General features: G+C 37.9%; 1 protein-coding gene across 1 annotated transcript in view; it reads left to right on the forward strand.

Moving 5' to 3' along the window:
- Positions 1-2,392: 2,392 nt before the first annotated feature.
- rab40c (RAB40c, member RAS oncogene family) overlaps positions 2,393-23,348 on the forward strand; it is a 30,757-nt gene continuing 9,801 nt past the window's right edge. The window contains 2 exon segments of the mRNA XM_052131995.1: positions 2,393-3,479; positions 20,718-20,778. Of these exon segments, the coding sequence (XP_051987955.1) occupies positions 3,338-3,479; positions 20,718-20,778 (203 nt within the window). The 5' untranslated portion in view covers positions 2,393-3,337.

Consider the following 23,348-nt stretch of genomic DNA (forward strand, 5'->3'; position numbering starts at 1 on the left):
AAGTGGTCATGACATGCCTTTTTGTATTATTATTATTATTATATGTTCCTTGAGGTTCACCTAAAGTACTAGTTTAGTTTTTTATTACAAAAACAGTTATATATTTGTAAAACATGATTTTGTTTTCCATCCTCATTCTGACCCTCTGTCAGAAACTCTCAGTTTTGGTGCTGCTGCTCCTTTAAGACTTGACAGTAAACGTCCACTATTATGATTGATCTCTGCTCTTGACTAACCTGCTCTCTCCTCTTGCCATCTCACCGCTAATTTATATGGAACATTCATTCATTAATTCTGGGCCCCAGTGGGTGGGGCTACGGAAGTGAAAAGGTAAAGTAGGGAAGAAGGCATTGAATTGATGTTGTGGAGGTGGTCAGATGCAAATAGGTGTGTTCAACTTGAGCTTCACCTCAACTTACTGATCTGCTAGATTTGCCAGTTGCAGTCGGGGGGTGGAGTTGAAAAGAGAGCCGTAAAGCCTGACACTTTTGTGCTTTCTGTCATGAGCTGAACGTACATCAGTCATAGCAGATAACGTGATGACGTTTCTTTTCTTTATTGCAGATGATCATGGAATTCAGAAAGACAGAGGTTTGAATTTTACATATAAGAATCAGGAACATTATTCATTTGAAAATGTTATGTGCTGTTTAATACAGTGATATGTGTACAAGAAGAAAGTCCAATAAAAGCCTTTGTTATGTTAATACCTATAAAGAAGTCTGTATTTTTATTAATTTAAAATAAATATGAATAAACATGATATTACTATGATAAACATAAAATAACATGATATAAACATGATGTACTGTTATAAGAACACGGATTTGTGACAGTTTATTGGAACAGAAGGTTTCATAATAAACACCTTGGAAATTTCTTATTTTTTTTTTATTTAACCTTTATTTATCCAGGTAAACTGTTTGAGAACCACTTCTCATTTACAAACATGACCTGCTAGCTATTGGTGGAGAGGAGAGAGTATAGTTATGTAGCCAATTCAGGGATGGAGATTATTAGGAGGCCATGGTAGATAGGGGCCAATGCGGGGTATTTAGCCAGGACACCGGGGTTACACCCCTACTCTTTAGGAGAAGTGTCCTGGGATTTCTAATGACCACAGAGAGTCAGGACCTCGGTTTAACGTCTCATCCAAAGGATTGTGCCTTTTTTACAGTATAGTGTCCCCGTCACTATACTGGGGCATTAGGACCCACACAGACTGTAGGGTGAGCACCCCCTGCTGACCTCCCTAATACCACTTCCAACAGCAACCTTGGTTTTCCCCAGGAGGTCTCCCATCCAGGTACTGGCCAGGCTCAACCCTGCTTAGCTATAGTGGGCAACCAGGCAACTGCTGCAGGGTGATATGCTGTATGCTGCCGCCGCCCCCCAATCTGTCATATGAGCAGCAACCTGTAATATAAGTACTGGAAAACAGGGTAAAAATCAATTGTTATATTTTAAAATGGTAGGTTATATTAAATAAGAATATTTAATTGTTTGTTTTTCCACATTACTATAAACTTTTCTATCGTTAACACCAGATTGACAAAAATAAACTGGATTAGTGCCAACCATCCCTGAACATAAGCAGTTACATCACTGGAAAAGAAAGATTGTTGGACATGTACATCACTTGGCTTTGTACAGACTAGACTGCATTGTAGGCATCGATGGGACGAATTGTCTACTGAAATTTGAATTGAGTGTTTTTTCCTGAGTCCCATGACCCTTTGCGTGCAATGTGGGCAGAATTTCCGGTTATGCATAAACAATTTTTATCTTATGTATTAAAGCAGCATTAAAAATGACAGAAACTTGAGAACAAATATCACAGAATTATAGCGAGCAATATTGTTCTTCCCCCTGTCTGTTAATGATTATGGGCTTGAGGATGATTGGCAAATATTGCAAATAGAAGCATTTTAGTTATTTTGTTGAGTCTTAATCCATCGCTGGAAGAACCTGATCAGACTAACCTGAAAAGCTATGTAGCGCCTTCCCTCATGACCAACACAGCTCTAAAGTTGGACATGTTTTGAAAACCGTAGATAATTATGTTTATTTTAAAGCATATATTGAGTCTATTGACCATTCTGAATTTGAAAAAGCAGCTAACTCCGATGACATGATTAGTCTCTGTAGACATTATTGTGTTTGGTGAGAATTGAGGAAGTTAGACATGCTACACCTACACAATGTCATCTTACATTTATATGTTTGTTATACGTTTGTATACTTATACTGGGGTGGCAACGCCTTTTCATAAGGTGGCATTTGCCGCCGTTTGCCACCCCGGTAGATCCGCCCCTGGTTTTGAGGCACAGCCAATGTGTATGTGTGTATGGGGAGGTACGGTCAGAGCGCAGCAGTACGCAGATGTGAAAGCTCAGCGTGACAGTGTGCGATCTCGTCTGTGTGACTGAACATGGGACATTTTTGGATATTCAAGAGCATTTACAGCACGAGAAATAATATCCAGCATATCGGATTATCGTTTAATCCCTCACCTTCCGCGCTTGGCTTCGGAGCCGATTTATTTCTCAGAGGGGCAGTGTGAATTTACATTAATCTTTGTTATTCAGAGGAAAACAGAAAGAAGCCATGATTTCAACCAGACGCGCTAGCATTGGCTGCTCAAGCTAAATTAAGCCCGATTGTGGATATTCTCACTCTCTTTAAATGTCTTGAGGTTTTATAAAATTTCTAAAGGGATGAATTGTGTTTTTGCGACTGTCTGCTGGACTAGTTGAATGAAAGCAGCGTATTAAATAAATGTTACGCGTTTGTTGTTGAGTCGCGCTAAGCTTGTAGCTATCGTTAGCCGTTGCTGCTCGCATATAAACAACTGCTCGCTTTTATACATTTTAATTAATTTTAGGATAACAGCTATTTATTCTCGTCGACCATATTTGTATAAATGACTGGACCGTTGCTAAATAAAGTGAGTTTAGATAAATTATTTCTTGACATTTGTCAGGCGCTTGCTAACGATGCACTAGCTCCATAGCTTTTATTGTTGTAGCAATAATTTGCCGCGATAAAATATATGTATTCGGGTGATTTTTAATTGTTTTGTTTTTATTATGTTTCTGTGACTATCATTTGAGCGTGTGTGAAGAAATGTAAACAACCGAACAGTTTGCCAGTCACCACCAATTGTTTATACACTGGGAGATATCATTTTAAAAAGTTAAGATCAGAAAAGTTAATAACCAATAAACTACACAAGGTTGCATTTTTGCATTGTTGAACCTGGCCTGGAAGTGTGGGAGATGGTTTGAATGGGTCTGTCTGCTGATTTGGCTTAATTACCCATTCAAAGTGAGCAGTCATGGGCACTCAGGGCAGCCCTGTAAAGAGCTATGACTACCTGCTCAAGTTCCTCCTGGTGGGAGACAGTGATGTTGGGAAAGGAGAGATCCTGGACAGCCTTCAAGATGGATCTGCAGAGTCTCCATATGCCTACAGCAGCGGTGAGTTGCCCAACACTTTCCACACTTATGCCATGCATGCTTGAGTAACAGATCTCTTTCAGCCAGAATAATCTTAGATGGCATTACAGAACAAAGCCATCTCTCAAACTGACTGAGTCAGAAATAATTGTGGCTTTAACAGGGGAATTGGCAAACATAGCTAGCTCTGTAGTATTACTATTGTGTATGGTGGTGAGTCTAGGTGGCATATGCTGGCTTGCAGGGGGGTGGAACCAAGTAGGAGTTTATTGTCCTGTTTGTCTCTGTTACAATATTGCATAATGTTTTATCGTGAATTTGTCGTTCATATAAAATATAATTGGATTTGGTGCCAAATGGTGCCAACCCGGTCTCACAATGAGCCGTAATAGTATGAGATGGCTCATAAAAATATGTATGACTTTTACTCCCATAGAGAAAAGAAACTAACCTATGAACAATTTTATTAAAGTTTAAAGGAATCTTCCGGGTTCAGAACAAGTTACGCTCTATCGACAGCATTTGTGGCATAATGTTGAATGCCTCAATTATTTTGTCACTTCTTTTTTGTGATTAACATATTTATTGATTCCACAGAAGACACAAAAAACAATAAATACATTCATGGAATCAACTTTTAGTCCCCACCACTACTCCTCCCAATCCCCAACCCGACCCTCAACAAACACTCCCGTGGTCACATGAATATATTCACAAAGAAATGAATAAATAAAATAAATTATAAAGAAATTACAAAAAATATAATCGCACACTTCCACAGCTAATCATTTCTCTCCGCTACCTCTCCCTGAGAACTCTCCAAGAATGCCAACCACTTTCCCCACTTCCCAACAAACAAATACAAATTACCCAGTCTACTAAATATAATCTCCACCCTTCCCATCTCTGCACTCCACTCCTGAAATGGGAGTGCTCCAGCTGACTTCTATCCCCTCAAAACAATCTGTCTGGCACCAATCACACTTGTCACACTTATTCCCATATCAATTACCTCCCCATCGACCCAAAACACAGAGTCTGGGGCAAAACGAAATCCGAGTGCCCAACACGTCTCACACAACTCTCTGAACTAGTGTTGTCAAAAATACCGGTACTCCGGTACCAAGTCGGTACTGAAACAACATTTCGGAAACTTTTGAACTCTCACGACAAGCAAAAGATGACGACAAGCAAAGCTGCTGCGGAGTCTCAACTGAATCTTGTCGAAAAGAAAAGTGGAAAAAGCCAGGTTTGGACATTCTTTGTATTTGAGGCTGATGAAAAGGGAAACATCATAGGTCAGCAAAAACCTATTTGTAAACGCTGTTTTTGCAATTTTCTGACGAAAGGAGGAAACACATTGAACTTAATAAAGCACCTGAAAGACAGACGCCCGGATTAATTCAAGCAACTAAAGCAGGTTAGTTTAAAAGCATATTATAATTTGCATTAGGGCTGAAACGATTAGTCTGCATTATCGACAACGTCGAAAATAAAAAAATCGAATAGTCGTTTGATCTCATTTAACGTAAAATGAAATCATATTAAACTAGGTCCTAATGATGTGCGAGAGCAGCACTGCAGTTCATGCCTGACGGAGGAGAAGAATTACACAGATCACAGTCCAGATGCACTCTAAACTTTCACAGCTTCATTTTATGTAGATCCCAAAGTATTAGGGAATTATATATAAAAAAAATTAAAGGTAAATTCAGAAGCCGTCTCATTGTGGAATAAGCGGAGCCGGCAGCCATATCACCCTGCATCTCTTTCCTGGTTGCCCACTAAAGCTAAGCAGGGTTGAGCCTGGCCAGTACCTGGATGGGAGACCTCCTGGGGAAAACCAAGGTTGCTGCTGGAAGTGGTATTAGGGAGGCCAGCAGGGGGTGCTCACCCTACGGTCTGTGTGGGTCCTAATGCCCCAGTATAGTGATGGGGACACTATACTGTAAAAAAGGCACCATCCTTCGGATGAGATGTTAAACCGAGGTCCTGACTCTCTGTGGTCATTAGAAATCCCAGGACACTTCTCCTAAAGAGTAGGGGTGTAACCCCGGTGTCCTGGCTAAATACCCCGCATTGGCCCCTATCTACCATGGCATCGTATTAATCTCCATCCCTGAATTGGCTACATAACTATACTCTCTCCTCTCCACCAATAGCTGGTGTGTGGTGGGTGTTCTGATGCACTATGGCTGCCCTCGCATCATCCAGGTGGATGCTGCACACTGGTGGTGGTTGAGGAGATTCCCCCTATACTATGCAGGGCTTGAATTTCGGTGCGGGGAATTGCGCATAATTTAAGCCATTCCCGCAATGTTAGCTTTTGTAGTGCGAGAAATTCCCGCACAAATATATTTGCTTCATCTCAGAGCAAATGATTAAAAAATAAATTCACAGATGCGAGAAAAAAGATGTCAAACTGTATTTTATTTTCGAATTTAATACCTCAATCAGCGCTGGACCGGCATTCTCTTCCGCTGAGCCCTGGCTGTTACAGACAGATCATGTTTCACGCTGTCAATGCAGTGGTCTGCGTTGCGCTGATCTTATCCACACTGTCGAGTGTAAGTGCAGCATTCTAACATTTTGAGTCACAATGAGCTGTTTGTGAAGAAATTATCCACTTCCAAATAATGTCATTTTAATCACGCAATTGAAACATTAAAAACCATTTTGCTTTTTATGGTGTGCGAGTGATAGAGCGCGGCAGCAACGAACCAACTGATCAGCTTACAGCGTAACGACATTGAATTCTCGGCCGAACAGCTGATCATGATAGCTGTACAGGGCTCTTATTATTCATCTCCATAAATATATCTAGTAGTAAAGCAAGGGCTAGAAATCAATTAATCTTTTGCTGATACTTCCTTGTCATCATGGAGAGCGCAGTTCATGGTTGCATAGCAACGACAGACGCCCACGGGAGAGCACGCGCTTGTGGAAAGGAGACAGCGCCCGGCGCCGCTTTCCACTTGTATTTACACATCTAGAGCGATGTTGTTGATTGTTTGAGCATGTGACTGCGCGTTTCTCCTTGTTTTCTTGTGTTATGCGCAGCATATTTCCGCACGCACAAACACGGCCACAGACAATGAATTGTCCTTTCAGCAGTTTGCAGAGACTGTGTTAAGTGAACATAGTCATGTTTTCACTGAAATGGAGAAACTCATTCAGACAGCCATGGTCATACCAGTTGCGAGTGTGTCGTGTGAACGTGGATTCAGCACACAAAACAGGATCAAAACCAAATTCAGAAATTCACTGAATAATAGGAGTCTCACAAATCTAATGATCATTTCAGAGCTTGGACCTTCCCTTGAGCAGTTTGACTTCAACAGAGCCATCATCAAATGGAAAGAGATGAAGAGGAGGAGACAGATGAGAAACTTAGAATAAGTCCCATGAAAAAAGTAACAAGAAATGGAAAAAAGTGACTGACATTGAACTGAAATACATTAAAAAGACTCTGAAACTGATAGACATAAATACATATAGTTTAAACTGAGTTCTTAATATCAATTTGAAGGAGAGCATGGCGTATTTTGTATGAAGTTTTAAAAAAAAAAAGCAAAGAATTGAACTGAACTGAAACACATGAACGACACTGAAATAGAGCGACATTAATATATAGCCCTAGGCCTAGTTTAAACTGAGGTCTTAATGTCAATTTGAAGAAGAGCATGGTGTATTTTGTATAAAGTTTTTTTGTTGTTGTTATTAACCGTTTTGAGAACTGGAAATGCACAATTCATGCATACAAATCTGTATATATTAATAAATGAAGATGATGAAATTAGCAATGCATCAAAATTACCCCCCCCCCCCCCCATAATCTTTAGATCCCCCCCATGTGACCCATGTAAGGGGGGAATTCCCCCCCAGTTTAAAAAACGAAATTCAGGCCCTGCTATGTAAAGCGCTTTGAGTGCCTAGAAAAGCGCTATATAAAATGCAAGGAATTATTATTATAAATAATACAGAAGCAGATCATGTTAATAAATTTAAACTCAGAAACTGGCATTTCTCTGTATGGTTGGTGCCTCTTCTGTTAGTTGCGCGAATGTCCCGATCTCAGGGGGAGAGATTGAAACTGCACCCGGCTGAGAGAGACTCTGTCTCGGGGAAACTCATCCCTCGCACGTGCACGCTTAATGCAGCTAGATTAGAACGCGATTGCTCACGACTTGTTTAATCATAATATATGTCACTGTGCATTTCTTATTGTGAAGAAAAATGGCAATATGCAGCTTTATTAATATGAGAGCACTTGCACATTAGTTTGGAAATTGTTTTTTATTCATTCTATTGTATGCTTGTTTATTTTTTTATTTTTTTTTAGTACTTGGTAAAAACTTAAAGTAAGAGTTGCAAAAGTTGAAGCAAATCTTATATAAGTGTTCAAAAATACTTTAAGCATACATTGTACAGTTTTGTTATAATTCAAAAATAATATATTTCAATTAAAATGTTGCTCAATGGCATATTTCTGTTCTTAGTTCTGCTACTAATGTTGTGTTAACTTTGTTAATAAAAGAGTGTTGTTTAGTAACCTGTTTTTGCTTTGGTACTGAAAATGGTATCGAGTACCGTGATATTTCAATGGTATTGGTACCGACTACTGAAATTTTGGTACCCTGACAACACTACACTGAACCTTCATCCAAAACCCTTGGAATCTCAACATACCACCAAAAATCATGGGCCATATCTCCATTCTCCAATTGGCATCACCAGCAGGTGGTTGTGTCTTTAAGACTGAGCCTATACAATCTAGAGGGGGTCCAATAGAATCGGGGTTTGGAAGCAGACATGAGAAGTTTGTTATAGGTTATTGAGGTATTAGTTATTTCAGATTGCATAAATAAATATGGAATGAGTAACCAGTATTGTTCACAGATGATTCATTTCTTATATATCGTTGGATTGGTGGCTAGCTGAAATTTGATGCCTGTATTGTATAGATTTTAAATTCTGTTTGTTGATTGGTTGGTCTGTCCTAAAGCCAGTTGTATGAGCCTTGCCATACAATATCTTATGATTTTGCCATTTTGGACGAATTATGAGTTCTCAAGACACTGACATTCTCCACTAATTGGTTGTTTAGCGTACGGTTTAATTTTTTTTGTCAAAATTATTCCTGTTGTCCATGAAGTTTCCAAGAGTTTACTTGATTTTGCAAACAGTGTTTTTGGGTATGTATTTGAGAGCTGTGCATGCCCTCAGAATACAAAACACAAAAAAGGGAATAGTTGTGTTTACATGACTATTATCGTTGAGCTTTTGAGAAAAAGCAGAGCAGGTAGCCGCAAACTCTGTATAGCAGACCGTAAAGACCAGTTTTAAACGTATTAATGTTTTTGTTTTGCTGTGATGAGATAATCCACACTCTGTCCTAATGCTGAAATGAATGAGGTGATCGAGAGACCAATTTACTCCCACTAGTAAGGTCTATGTCTTTCATATTCAAATGAGTCACATGTGTACAGGCATGAGAAAGGAGTTGCTCTTGTTCCAGACCTTTTCATATAAATGTGCTGCTGTTTATCTTGTTGGTTCAATGTATGAGGGAGCAGTGTGTGTTTTATGAGTGTGAGAGCCTCTCACAGTGACGGCTCTTGCCTCAGCTGTCCTGGGGGAGCTTGCTGGTCCAGCTTCAAAAGAGCTTCCTGCACAATCACTAAAAATCAACACAGATGGCTGCATGAACCATCAATGGTTTTCAGCCCTAATAAGGCTTGTGATGGTGAATAATAGGGGTGTAAATTGGGTATTTCATCACAATCTTGAATTGATTTTCTTGCCCTGTGATCCGATATTTGCCTATACTTCAAAGTCTGTACAATATGGCTTCAAAGACCCCACACACATCCGTGTGTCTTGTTTGGAAGGATGCGTCCTCCGGAGGTCGCAGCCTTCCAAACGAGACACAGCCCATATTTAGCACTCAAAGTCAAGGTTGCTTCATTGCCTGACGGAAATGCGTACGAACGAGGCTGACGAGAGAGTATTAAAATAAAGGTACATCTAAAAAAAAAAATTCTATATCGAAATATGCGGGTTGTATCAATAACATTGGATCATTGGTCATTGGGTCGATGGATCTATCCGGATCAATGGATCATTACACCCCTAGTGAATAACACTGTAGGCATATGTCCCAGAGGGACATGCTGTCTTGATGTGCTCCGATGGTTTACACACACAGTTTCAGAATGGCAGAGGAGAGACATACCGGCTCATTCTAACTTTCTCTCTGCTTCCCTGTCACGTGGAGATCGGCGAAATATCAACAGGAGTACCACGTGAACATAAACTGGATGCGATTCATAAAGTAACTTTTCCCTGTGTATGTGTGTGATTGTGTGTTTTACCCATTGGGGCTTGCCGTAGAAAGCATTACGGAGCTTCTGTGAGAAAATTAGTTGTGTTCAATAAACAGACTTTTTCCGTCTGTGATTGCATTTTTTTTTTTTACATTTTAATGGAAATGATCCTCATTTAGTGTATGAATATCACGGTGATGCGTCACGCCTGGTACGGACAGATTGCTTGTCGATGGAATCTTTTCGCATCGTGTCTGGTTAGAACAAGGTGTAAGGGACAATCCATGGACTACCACCTTGAGCAAGGCACTTAAACTCAGGTTAAAACAGGGGTACTGTCCGTGTGGTAAGTGTACTGTAACTTGCTTTGGATACATGCAACAGCTAAATGGCAAACTAGTAATTCCAGCTAGTTCAAGCAAGACAAAAACCGGAGTTTATCTGTCCTAAATTCCACTGAAAGCATTGTAAAAAATGCCTTTCCCTATGAAGTGATTTTGGATCTTGCTGTTTGTATAAAAAAAGTGAGTTGTGTGTTGGTGATTTGTGTTTCATGCTGGTTCAGAGAGGACATCTGTAAATATTTAGAGTAGGGATGCACCGATCTTGATTTTTCATGGCCGATTCCGATTGCCAATTTTTTTACAAGCAAATGGGCCGATTCCTATGGCTGATTGATTTTTTTTTTCTCTCTCTTTAAGCAACAGACAAGAAAGAATGAAAGAGTTAATCAAAAATGTGTTTATTTGCTCGTTTACAATTTAAATGAAAATATATATTTAGCTATGTGAAATTGGAAGCAACAACTGCATATTAAGCTCTAGTGGTGCACTGATCAGGAAATTTTGAGGTGATATGATTACCTATTTTTTTTTAACACTAAGCTCGGCCGATACAGAATTTTTTTTTTTTTTTTTTTTAAGTGCCCTTTGCCACAGTTTTGCAAGTTGTATGCTGCAGCTGTGTCTTCCACACAGAGAAAAATTACAGTAACAATTTCCAAAAGTTTCAAATTGTTAATATTATTTAACAAAATTACTATAGTAAACATAAACTAATTAACTTAATGTTAGTTACAACATATACCATTATATTTTTTAAATCAAAAGTTGTATTAGTTAATGCACTATGAAGTAACAATGAACAACTGTATTTTATTAACTAACATTGATTAATAAATGCTTTAAAAATATGTTGTTCGTTGTTTGTTCATGATACCTAATGCATTAACTAATGTTAGAGAAATTAAACCTTTTTATAAAATTATCAAAATTACATTAAAATGACTTTCATTGTGAACTTCTAACATTTATTTGTATTGAAAACAGTTATTAATAGTTCTGTTGTCAATATCAAAATGTCATTGTGACATACTGGCAACCAAAAACCACGAGAGCATCACACAAAGCAGAGATACTTACAAAAATAAGAAAGATATATCCATGACAAGCTCTGAAACTGCTCCAGTGAGAAATCATTAATATCTGTGTCTTTTGGTGTTTTGCTGTAACACAAATCACTAATTTTTAAGCAAATGTGTGAAGACACGGTGCCTTTTATTAAAGGTTAAACGGTTCCATCTTTTATTCTGACTAATATTAATCTGATTTAAATTTGGAATTGGCCTCTGAAAATAGCACTGGGATAAGTGACTGGTGAGATATTGAGAGCACCTGGAGAGCGTGTATGTTTGATTGACAGTAAAAGTGAAGCTAAAAGTGATTATGATCGCTCAAAGAGTCTCTATCTCTCAACATAACATCTGATTGATTCACATCATGTATCATGTATTTGCATGTTTATTTGATTTCATTCCTGTTAGCAGCCTCCTTATCCTCTTCCTGCTCACTGTGCAATGAGCCAGAATAACTACCATAATGACTGTAGGAAATGGGCAACTTAATATTCATACCTGTGTAATTCTTACACATTTTTAAAAACAAAACATCATATTCATCTGAATTACAGCATGTCTGAAAGTTTAAATTAGTGAATGCTTAGAATTGCCAACAACTCACCCTCCAAAGGCCAGTCAGGGCTGAGCAAGCGTTCATTCATTGGAGTAGCAGTGTATGTGTGATTCCTTGCGTGCTGCTAAAAAGATTGGCCCTGAATCTAGGCACGATCGCCGATTTAAGATGAATATCGGCCGATCCTGATCGATGCTACACAACCACTGACTGCTTTTCCTTTCCACTTCTATGTTAATATATGAAGGATGCATCTTCAATTTCCATTAGGTTTGTGAGCATTTAAAGACCAAGTAGTCCAGTCAGTGAAGACTTAACTTGTGTAAATACATTCCATAGTTTTTTGTAAGCTCATATGGAAAAAGGAGACTTTGTTTCTGTGCTGATTTTTTTGGGAAAATCTGCGGTACTCTGCTGAAGGGTTTTAAATATAGCAAAATGTATCAAATGAAACTTAAAATACTATCTTTTTGTTGGCTAAAAGCATCAATTAGCCAAAATATTTCATAAACGCGAAACATGTCGCAATTCTAAGTTTTCTGCAGAGTTCAGATTCTGGCAGGGCTTCCCAAAAGCATTGCAAACTTAGCTTAAAACTCATAACACTTAAACATCCGAAATTACATTTAAATTTACTTCAATTGTATATTGATGGGGGTGTATAGGTCAGATGGAACCAGGGTCAGAAATCAACTTTTTCAGCAAGGAGCAATATTTGATTTCCAGGTACATTCTGTACCTTTGCAATAGGGCTTTAACTAGTGACTGTTTTAATAATCGACTAAACTAGCGGTTATTTGAAAGATTTATTTCAACGATTAATCATTAGCTCTTAACCGATTATTCAGCTTGTGCCCTGACTTAAAAGATTGTATTACATGTGCTTACTAACAATAAAGGGGACAAAATCATCTTTGAAAAATACTCCTAAATGACATTTACTGAATTAAAGAAAAACTTTTAAGTTTAATTCAGTAAAAATTTCACTGCAAAAATGATATTCTTATCAATGGTTTTTGTCTTGTTTTCCATTTTAAAATGGTCTAAAAATCCTTAAAACAAAATATATTTACTTGAGAAGCAACATATAAGATATTTAGACTTGCTTTAAGAGAATGTATCTTAAAAATAAGTGTATTTCTTCACAGACAAAATATAATCGTACTCAAGCAAGTCTAAATATCTTAAATGCTACTTCTCAGGTGAATGCATCTTTTTTTAAAGGATTTTTAGATATTTTAAAATTTTATTTTTTATATTATATTCAACATTCTCAGATAGCAGTATTCCTGCGCTTATATTGGAAAACAAGCCAAAACAAAAACTTATTTTGTGGCATTGTATAATGGGGCGAAGACTACCCGCTCTCACCTTTCTGTTCACTTCAATCCATCTTTAACTCACAAAAAACAAACTCTTATTAATAAAGCTGCATATTGCAAATTTTCTTCTAGAAATGCGCAGTGACCCATATATTATGATTCAATAGGTCGCGGGCCATCATGTTATAATCTAGCTGCAGCAAGCGTGCGCGCTTTAAGGATGAGCATCCCAGCCACAGTGTGCATCAGCCTGATGCAGTTTCAATCTCCCTTGGATCGGGACACTTCGCAACTTATTGAATAGGTGCTGACCGCACAGAGAAATGACCGTTTTGGAGTTATTTACATGACCTGTTACCTTATTATTTGAATGTAATAAAGCTATAACGCAGTAAATAAATATTAAAGATGTATCGCCGGGGTGTTTCCTTTAAAGACACCCGACATGCAAGTTTTGCTTAAGCGGTAACTCCGGCTTCACTTACTCCACAACGCTGCAGTGCTTCTCATGTGCCATCATTACAGATTCATATGATCTCATGTTACGTTAATTGAGATCAAACGTCCTCATTCACATATTTGCAAATATTTTGGCTATTAAATTAACATTGACACTGACACAGAGATGAAAGTATTTCTTCAGATTTGGTAATGAGGAGCTAATTAAAAAACATAGCAACTCCACCAATTGAATAAAACATTGCAAGAATAAACATTTCACCAGAGATACATTATGATTCATATACTAAAAGTGTTTAATGTAAAATGTATTATTGTATCATTAATATTGTTTAACATCAAGGAGAGTTATCCAAATATTATTTTTGTTATAATTAAATACATTTTAGCATTTGGTTACATTATATTTTGTGTTCTATCATATCTGATTAACTTAACCATCCCTCCCACAATTTTGGCACGAAGCAAATTATGTTCAGAGACAATTCAAATGAAGATTGTGATGTATTTGGAACAAGGACTATATCAGATGTTATTAATAAAACAACAGGAATTCTTTGCAACACTTATTTTGTTTTTGCCCCCATATTTTGAATTTAAGGGGAATTATCTTGGGATATTAACAGCATTATTTGTTATGAGTGATAGTTTTATTGCGTTGCTCGCTATCAGAGACACCGTATAACACCATTTGCATGTCAGGTCAACAGGTTTAGAAATATTTATACATCTGTAAGTTCAGTAACTAAGTGACAAAGCATTCCCTCACTGCACAAGCTCGCGCTCAACGCGCTGCTGACAGCTGCACGTAAGAGAGAGAGATTCAGCAGATTTATTTGCAGATCTTCTGAAATTTCAGTTTGATACAAAAACAAGTTTATTGATTTTATTTGTTCCTCTGTATCTATTGGTTGAATAATTCACAGTTGCACTTTAAAGTGAATGTGGAAAGTGAATGTGTTGAATGTGGAACTTGTCAGAATTATTAAAATTGTGTGCAATTCTTTCAATCCTGTGCAGAAGTTTGGTGGTTCTGCTTTTTTTAGGCTCCCCTGTTTCAAATCACTGATAATTACACAACACTATTTTCAATGTCTCTACAAGTGTTGTTGCAGTGCTGCATGAAAGCCGGACTAAATAATGCCTGCTCGAACCCACCTCAGCCCCTTTACTTGTATCAAAGGCCCCTTGGGAACTTCTAACATTTATTTGTATTGAAAACAGTTATTAATAGTTCTGTTGTCAATATCAAAATGTCATTGTGACATACTGGCAACCAAAAACCACGAGAGCATCACACACAGCAGAGATACTTACAAAAATGAGAAAGATATATCCATGACAAGCTCTAAAACTGCTCAGCCCCTTGTATCAATGGCAGTTCTGATGTAGTGACCCAACACAACAGAGTGCGGCTATCGGTGATAGATATCCGATCTGATAAGTGTTCTGGTATAGTGTTGGGAGTACGGTTCCGATTATGATTCCAGTAATTCCAGATTCTTTTAGTACTTTTTTTTAAAGAATTATTTAGAAATGAGAAATGCAATTATTATTATTGCATTTACTCTGCTGTCTGTTACCATATAATGAGAGAATTTCAGATTTGTACAGAGCAGATATAACAATTCAGAAACGTTAAACAGTTCTTGTAAAAGGTGTGTTTGCAGACTTTTTAGACATAAATCCAATCCAATAATAGATCCTTACTGACATGAAATGTGATGCATATTTCATTAAATCATTTATTGTTATATAAAATTCCTCTTAATATCTTTAATTATATATTGTTATATGAACAACCAGTTAGTAACTGCACTGCTTGATGTAATAGAGACACAGGTCATCTTTAAATAAACATTAACAGTTCAAGGGACCATTTATACCAGTGTTTCCTAACCGCTGTGCTGCGGCACACTAGTGTACCGTGAAAGATTGTCAGGTGTGCCTTGGAAAATTATGAAATTCCACATAATAAATAATAAAAAAATAAATTATAATAATTTCAAGGATCCAAACTCCTCACCTTTCGGTGAAATTTTAAAACCATAATCGGTCACTTTTGTGATTGTGAAGAACAATGATTAATGTGCAAAGGTGAGTGATATTTATACGCATGAAGGGCTTTTCACGTGACTCGCGTCAGCACTGCAGAATACATTGAAGTCTATGAAGTGATGTCACTTTACACCAAAGCGTTTCTTCACCATTAATGTCTTTGAGAGTACCAAGCAACAAGATATATTTAAAAACTGTCTAAATTTGTGAAGAGACATTGAATGTCTCATAATTTCTTTTAATTAAATATTACCTTATCGTTTACGAATATGACCCCGGTTATTGAACTAATTTTAAATTTACCAAGAAAATGCTTAGACCTAAACATAAATGAGTTCTTTTATTACTTTCTGCTATCAAAGCAACTGCAAGCTTTTTCTCTCTTCCAAATACATGTTTTCAGTGTTTATTGTGCATACCTTCCGCTTTTTTATGTGGCAAACTTGTAAAATCGCCCCTCTGTGAAGCTTTCTGCAACTCTTGTCATGTGGAGGAGCAATGCGGCACTTAACGCTGGGTTCAGTCTCAAGAACAAAATTAAAACAGACACAAGAAGTCATCTGTCCAAGGCAAAAATACTAAATCTAATGACAGTTGCCTCAGCATCAGTTCCCCTTGATGCGTTTGATTATGCACAGGCGAGCACCCAGCTTAAGTCGAAGCAGACGTGTTTTGTTCATATTTTAATCATATTTGTTTTTGTAATATTGTGTTGTTCATATTTTAGTGGCCTCCGCTGTCACTGCGGGAGGGGAAAACATTAATCTGCTTTGTGGTGTGTCTGTTGTTCAACTGTTCTCTTCATAAATAAATGCATAATGCTCGTCTTGTAAATTCATGATTAAAAATGAAAATGTGAACGGAAATAAAAGTTATTAAATGTCTTATTAAAATATCAAAATACAAATTATGGTTAATAATAGATTGTAATGGAATTTTTACTACCCTGTCCGTCTAAATGACGGTCGATGAGTAAACGCAGTGTGTTTTTTTCTTTTTTTATTTGTACATTTTTTTTTATTTTTTTTTTTTTGCATAGCCGAATTTCAAACATTACAAGTAAACATGCTATTAAGATGGTCAGAAAACCTGGACAAGTTCTTGAAAAGGAAAAATATTGATGATTGTTAGTGTAAGTGGGATAGTGGTGTGCCATACCACTTAGTCGTTAAAAGTGTGCCGTGGCAGAAAAAAGGTTGGGAAACACTGTGTTTTGTAGCCTAATGTTGTTGTTCAGGCTTGTGAGACTTCAACAGTTCTTATTTAATTTTGAGTTGGACATTCATAACTTGCACATCAGTATATGATTATTGTATACTGGTAGCGCTGTATGTTTCACGCTGTAGATTCAAAAGAACCGGCTCAATAGAATGGTTCTTTCAGGATCAGACTATACTGGAAGCACCATATGTTTTACTGACTGTGCAATACATATGGTGCTTCCGGTATAGTCCAATCTCAAGAGCCGTCTGGAGAGTTGTTTGATTGGGAATTAAATACACTGGTTAAACTATGTTTTTATGCTGTAGAGTCAGTAGAGGGCAGCGCCTAATATTATCTAGGTCCCCCTCATGCTGCCAAAACAGCTCCTACCCACATCTCAGAATAGCATTCTGAGATGATATTCTTCTCACCAATTGTACAGAGCAGTTATCCGAGTTATTTCTGTCCACAGAACTGCCGCTCACTGGATGTTTTTTGTTTTTGCTACCACTCGGAGTAAATTCTAGAGGCTGTTGTGTGTGAAAATCCCATAGACTGTAAAAAAAGATGGACGACGCCCCTTCGCTCTTTTCCATTGGTGAGAACTGAAGCCGCCAGTGTCCCGATATGGCGCTGACATCTTGGGACTTGAGTCTGCGCAGTTGCGATTTCGGGACCAGACCTGCGGAGTAGTGAGCAGGAAGTAAAGCCGTGAAATCAAGGCCCCGTCCTCACTCTCGCTGAATCAATCGCAAGCACACGCCCCTGCACTTTTGACTTATGACGGTGTGAAATAATGAATTATAGAAATTTAGATATTAAATTTAAAGCTCCAATCTCCTCAGTCCTCCGAAGATCCCGAAAAAAAAGTCAGTTGGTGCTTCAGTGACTACTTCGCCCAGAGAACCTGTCCATCACAGCACCGTTTTTATAGCATCAAATAACTAACTAAAAACTAAATTATTTTGAAAACAAACACTTGAAATGACATCAACGTGATAGTTTCTGTCATTTACTGTAGTTTCTATCTTTGGAAAAAAGATATGTGAAGTGTAATTTAATTGTTTAGTGGGTCGTCCCGTTGAATAACATGGGGAGGCGGGGTTTATTACCTATACTAGGACCAGTCACCGGCGGGCGATCGAGACGTTTTGGCTTCACATTTGAGGGCTTGTGCGGCACACTTGGAAAATCCCAGGATATCAGCAGTTACAGAAATACTCAAACCAGCTTATCTGGCACCAACAATCACCAATGCGATTCTCTAATCAGCCAATCATGTGGCAGCAGTGCAGTAAACAAAACACTGCATTAAATTGGTAAGACTTCTTAATTCTTAGAATGTTCTTAAAGCTGAAGTGTGTAATTAATTTGCCACCGAATAGAATCTGAATACAGTCCCCGTTTGCTGTTGATCAAACAAACAGATAGTCCCGCCCTATTTCACACCATTGAGTCAGTGTCATTGTGTCCCTAAAGGGTTCCTCAAAACAAACAACTTATCGTTGACTCTGCGTATTAAGCTGGGATAGGAGAAAGTATTTTAACAAAAAGTTGCACGCTTCAGCTTTAAATCACATTAATTGAATTCCGAATTCTTAAACTCAGAAAACAATTAGCCCTGGTCAGTGGCTGTTTTTAAATAGTTGTCCAATTGTGCAGATAGTTGCTTTTATCTGATAAAACCGATGTTTGGCCGATACATCTGTGCATCTTTAATAGTTATAGTCGGTATTGTCAATAGATCTCTGACCAAATTGAGGCATAAACCTGTTAGCTACTAACAGCTAAACTAGTGTTATTCTGAGAGTGTGATTTGGAATCTTTAAAAAAGGCTTTACATTATGAGAGTGTGTGTGTGTGTGTGTGTGTGTGTGTGTGTGTGTGTGTGTGTGTGTGTGTGTGTGTGTGTGTGTGTGTGTGTGTGTGTGTGTGTGTGTGTGTGTGTGTGTGTGTGTGTATATCTTATATACCTTTTTTTTAAGTGGAAAGAAATTCTCTCTAGTTCAGAGTCAGACTAATTATAAAGTGATTATCAGTATAAAGTGATAGCCTCCATATGTGCTGTTTATCCTGCCAAGTGGAGAGTAAACACACATGCTAAATCTGTTGCAATGTTGGATCTCAGTTAAACCAGCTTTTCTACCCTTCTCAGCCTCTGGCATGTATGTTTTAATGCTTTCATGTGCTCCAGCGTTCTTTTAGATTACACTCTCAGACTCTCCCTTAAATGTTCAAAGCTCCTCAGCATTCATAAATATGTGCATAGCAACTCTGAGCTTTAAATATGTAATAAACGAGCATAACAAGACACAAAGAAAACATGCTCTGTTCTCTCATTCACATTTGTATTTGACAGTAGAAATCTTTTACATTGAAAACCATCCTACTGTGAAACAATCCAACGGCACTACATTCTCCAATTGTAAGCATCTTTGTTTCCTCCCTTCATTAATAATAATAGGCTGTTCAAATAGAATTAAACATGCCCGCACATGTCAATGTCCATTAGATCCCTCTTAGGTGTCCTTAATTCCAGCTGGATCATTCACTTCCATGCTCTTCTTCAAACCCAGCTGCTTTAGGCTGTTTTTGCTCACTAGGCTGGGAAGGGTTAGTCTGCGGCCCATTAGCTGGAACCTGAGATGATAATTATACTGTACTGTCCTTGTTGGGCCGTGTTGCAGAGCCATCTGCCCATACAATTACCCAAAAGTGCAGAGGAGGGGGGATTGAGGAAGGAAGTGCGATGCGTCTTTGGCTTAGTGTACAATGGTACCCGAGCAAATCATGTGTAGGATGGAGAGTTTGTAGGGAAGCAAGAAAACGGCTCCCATATTTTTTATTTTTTTTTAAGTGCGACCCATTTAGCTTTTGTTACATTCTCTTGCAGATATTTAATAATTGAGTATAGGCAAAACCTAAGGGCTCAAAACCAGTCACTGTTCACCTGTCAAGAGCTCTTAGGGTGCCTGTCTAGTGTGAGCAGAGACCCTTCTCCAGGCATGTTCTGTCACAAAGTCATCAAAGCTTTACAAAGGATCTTAAAAAAAGGCCCCATCTTTCTTCTTTCCTCTCTCTACTTTAAATCCTCTGCCACGTCCCCCTGCTTTTCTGCCTTAAAGAGCTAGTTCACCCAAAAATGAAAATTCTCTCATCATTTATTCATCCTCACGCCATCCCAGATGTGTATGACTTTCTTTCTTCTATAGAACACAAATTAAGATTTTTAGGAGAATATCTACGCTATGTGTAGGTCCTTACAATGCAAGTGAATGGTGACCAGACCTTTGAAGCTCAAAAAAATCACAAAGGCAGCATAAAAGTAATCCATAATACTCCAGTGGTTAAATCGATGTATTCAGAAGTGATATTAGTGGTGTGTGTGTGAGAAACGGATCAATATTTAAGTAATTTTACTAGAATTCTCCTATTTCACTTTCACAATGTGAAAGTGAATATGGAGATTTATTGTTTAAAAAGAATCCTTTTGAGATTAAGGCAAATGTTAGCTTCAGTCACCATTCTCTGTATTGCATCTTTTTTTCCCATGCAATGAAAGTGAATGTTACACCACGCATACTTGTATTTGTTCTGTGTTTAAATTATTGTTATGTCTGCTTGCATGTTATTGTCCTCTTTTTAAATGCTGTGCTACCCTAATACTATTTCTTTATAGGTGCTGTTTCATTTACAGAAACTATTTTATCCTTAGTGAGAGAATTAATTTTCACACAATTAAATAATGTTGTGCAAAATCAAACAGTACACCAAATGCAATTATTCTACCTGGCCACAGCTTTTGAGTTACTATGAATCATCTGTCTTAGGAATTATCTTTACCATAGAAAGCTATGCCTGATTTCTGCTGGTAGTCAATTTTCTGCTGCTAGTCTAAATGTTCTCCCTCTCCTTCGACAGGAATCGACTACAAGACCACCACGATTCTGTTGGATGGGCGAAGAGTAAAACTAGAGCTTTGGTAAGTAACCCCTTTGCACTATACAATACATGCATGTTTTATGTTTTTTGGGGGATGTGGAAGTGCACGGGGGAAAGTTTTATCTCCATAAGAGCTTTGAAAAGAGCTTATAATACAGCGACTTGTTTCACTCGTCAGGCTAAAATTATGCATCACCCCACCGGCTTAGAGAAATTATATGCCTGTTGAAAGTTGTCTGGTTCATAATGATTCAATGGCTTGACTTGCAGTAGAGCTCCATTCCCCAGGCTTTCCTTGCCATTGCATTAGATATGAAAAACCCTAAGACAGACGGGACTTGATTTACAAAGCAATAAATCACTGCACATGTTCATCTGGCACACAGATATGAGTTTGGGCTGTTTCCCTGTCAGAATAATATTGAAGTCATCACAACTATGGAATAATAGAAATGGGAATTATGTTGTGACTAAAATCAAAAATAAATAAAAACTATGTCATATTTTAGCATCTTCATAGTGGCCACACACTGCCTAAATTTTGCAGAAATGTACTCTAGACATTTTCTCAACCAACTTCTTTACGCATCACCCTGGGATGCTTTTTAGACAGTATTGAAGGAGTTCCCGTCTATATGCTGCGCACTTAGTGGCTTTTCTTAATTATTTTGTCCAAGTCATCCAATTCAAAAACTTTTTTTTTTAAATGTTAGTTTTGTAATTAAATCAATATGTTGGCACAATTATATTTTTGTCTACACAACTAATTTCAAACATTTAAGCATACGCCTTCAGATCAAAAGATTTAAGAGACAATTCAAGCAAGTGACCCCAAACTTTTGAATGGTAGTGTATAGTTTTTGTAATAAGACACAAATGGCTCATAAATAACCAAAGGTTCCATTAGCTGAAAGTGGCTGAGAAATATCTAGCTCGCTGCCTGCAGGAAAACCTGTTATACATCCATAAAAGCATTTAGCCATTTCCCCAGATAGAAAGAAAAGTTTCTTAATCAGGAAGGCATCGTGTTGTAAGACAGCAGAATTACACATTATGAAGACAAACAACAAGCTCATTAGCGTTCACACACAGTGTTGTAAGTGCCTGAGGAGTAATTCTTAAAGCCCTTGAGGAAATTGCCATGGTTCGCTCTAATTTACTGGGATATATAATGGAATGCTCCTTTTACCAATGACTCTCAAGCTCCATTCCTAAACCTAGTGAGCTGCTTGCACATGGGAGACTCATCAGTTGAATCATTTCAAAAGAGATGTGATGCTGTACTCAAATAACAAAGGAGAAAATTAAGCCATTTTTAATTGCACTGAAGTATTTAATGGTATTTTACATTATTAGAGGCTATAAAAGTAAAATTTGTAATCATTATTGCTCTCCCCTCGTCCGCCATCTTGGATTTATTTTTTCACCGAGCTTTTTGCAGGGTATTCCTTGATTGGCTTCTTTACAAAGGATGCAATGCTGGCTTAGGGGCCCTTCAGATCAAATGCTTTCTTGCACTAAAAAAAAGCTATATGTAGCACAACAAATGGAACATATTGCAGCTGTTTTGGAACACGTTTTGAAAAGTTAAAGTTCTTGAGATTTGACACTGCATCTGAAAAACATGGCGCTCCTGCACGATATGCTGAAAAAACAGCGAGACATGGCATAACGGTCAAAGAGGTCCATCTAGCGCTTATTTACATAGAAAACCTTTTTTCTTTTTTTAAAAAAAGCTCAGATGGATGCAAAAATATGTTTGTGTGAACTGCCACTTAGAATTTGGTCAATACAAGTGTCTTATGTGGCAGCAATATTAAGTTTCATGTTGGTAGCGCACCTATGATGCCTTAAAATGCTGTTTCTGAAGGCAGCTCACTAGTTTTTGGAACAGAGGAACCAATCGCTTCTTAGGGCTTTAAACTTGACCTACATCTTTGCCAGCACATGTTTCAGAGTTTCCAGGTATCTGAGCCAGGTATATCTGATGAACTTTCTGATGTGAATGTGGCACTGCAGTGGTAAACAACATGGATGCGGTTAATGTACCACCACATTGAAAAGCCAACTGTCACTGTAAATCTTTTGTGCAGATGTATTTGACCCATTAGGGCCAGTTTAACTGTGTTAGAAAGTTCTCACAAATAGAGCGAGTAGGCAGCTGAAAAGGTTGTTTGGGTTGGGCGTGTCACAGTGGAAAACTAGTTTTTCTGGGTTGTGACACTGACACGAGTGCCTGAGTAGATTTGTTTTTGAGTTAAGTTAACTCCATGCAACATTCTAGATTTCTTTTCCAAAAACCTAGTGAGCTGCCTTGCTGTCTACTGCCTACATAGGTAGCTGCCATCTAAGGCAGCGTTCTAACTGAAATAGAACCTCATCACCGAAGTCACCAGGGGCCTCATTAATAAAGACGTTCGTAAAATAGAATCTTAGATGTGATTGTACAACAATTTCCTAATTGATCCTACAAATGATAAAAATAAAAAATTTTTCTAAAAGCATCCAACTTTATATATCCCAATTCATCTTAAAAACTTGCATATGTGAACGAGCACAGAGATTCCACCTACAGAATGCCCGCAAATATCCTAATATGGTGAGACCGAA

The sequence above is a fragment of the Xyrauchen texanus genome, chromosome 8, assembly GCF_025860055.1.
Source record: "Xyrauchen texanus isolate HMW12.3.18 chromosome 8, RBS_HiC_50CHRs, whole genome shotgun sequence".
NCBI classification, from domain to species: Eukaryota; Metazoa; Chordata; class Actinopteri; order Cypriniformes; family Catostomidae; genus Xyrauchen; species Xyrauchen texanus.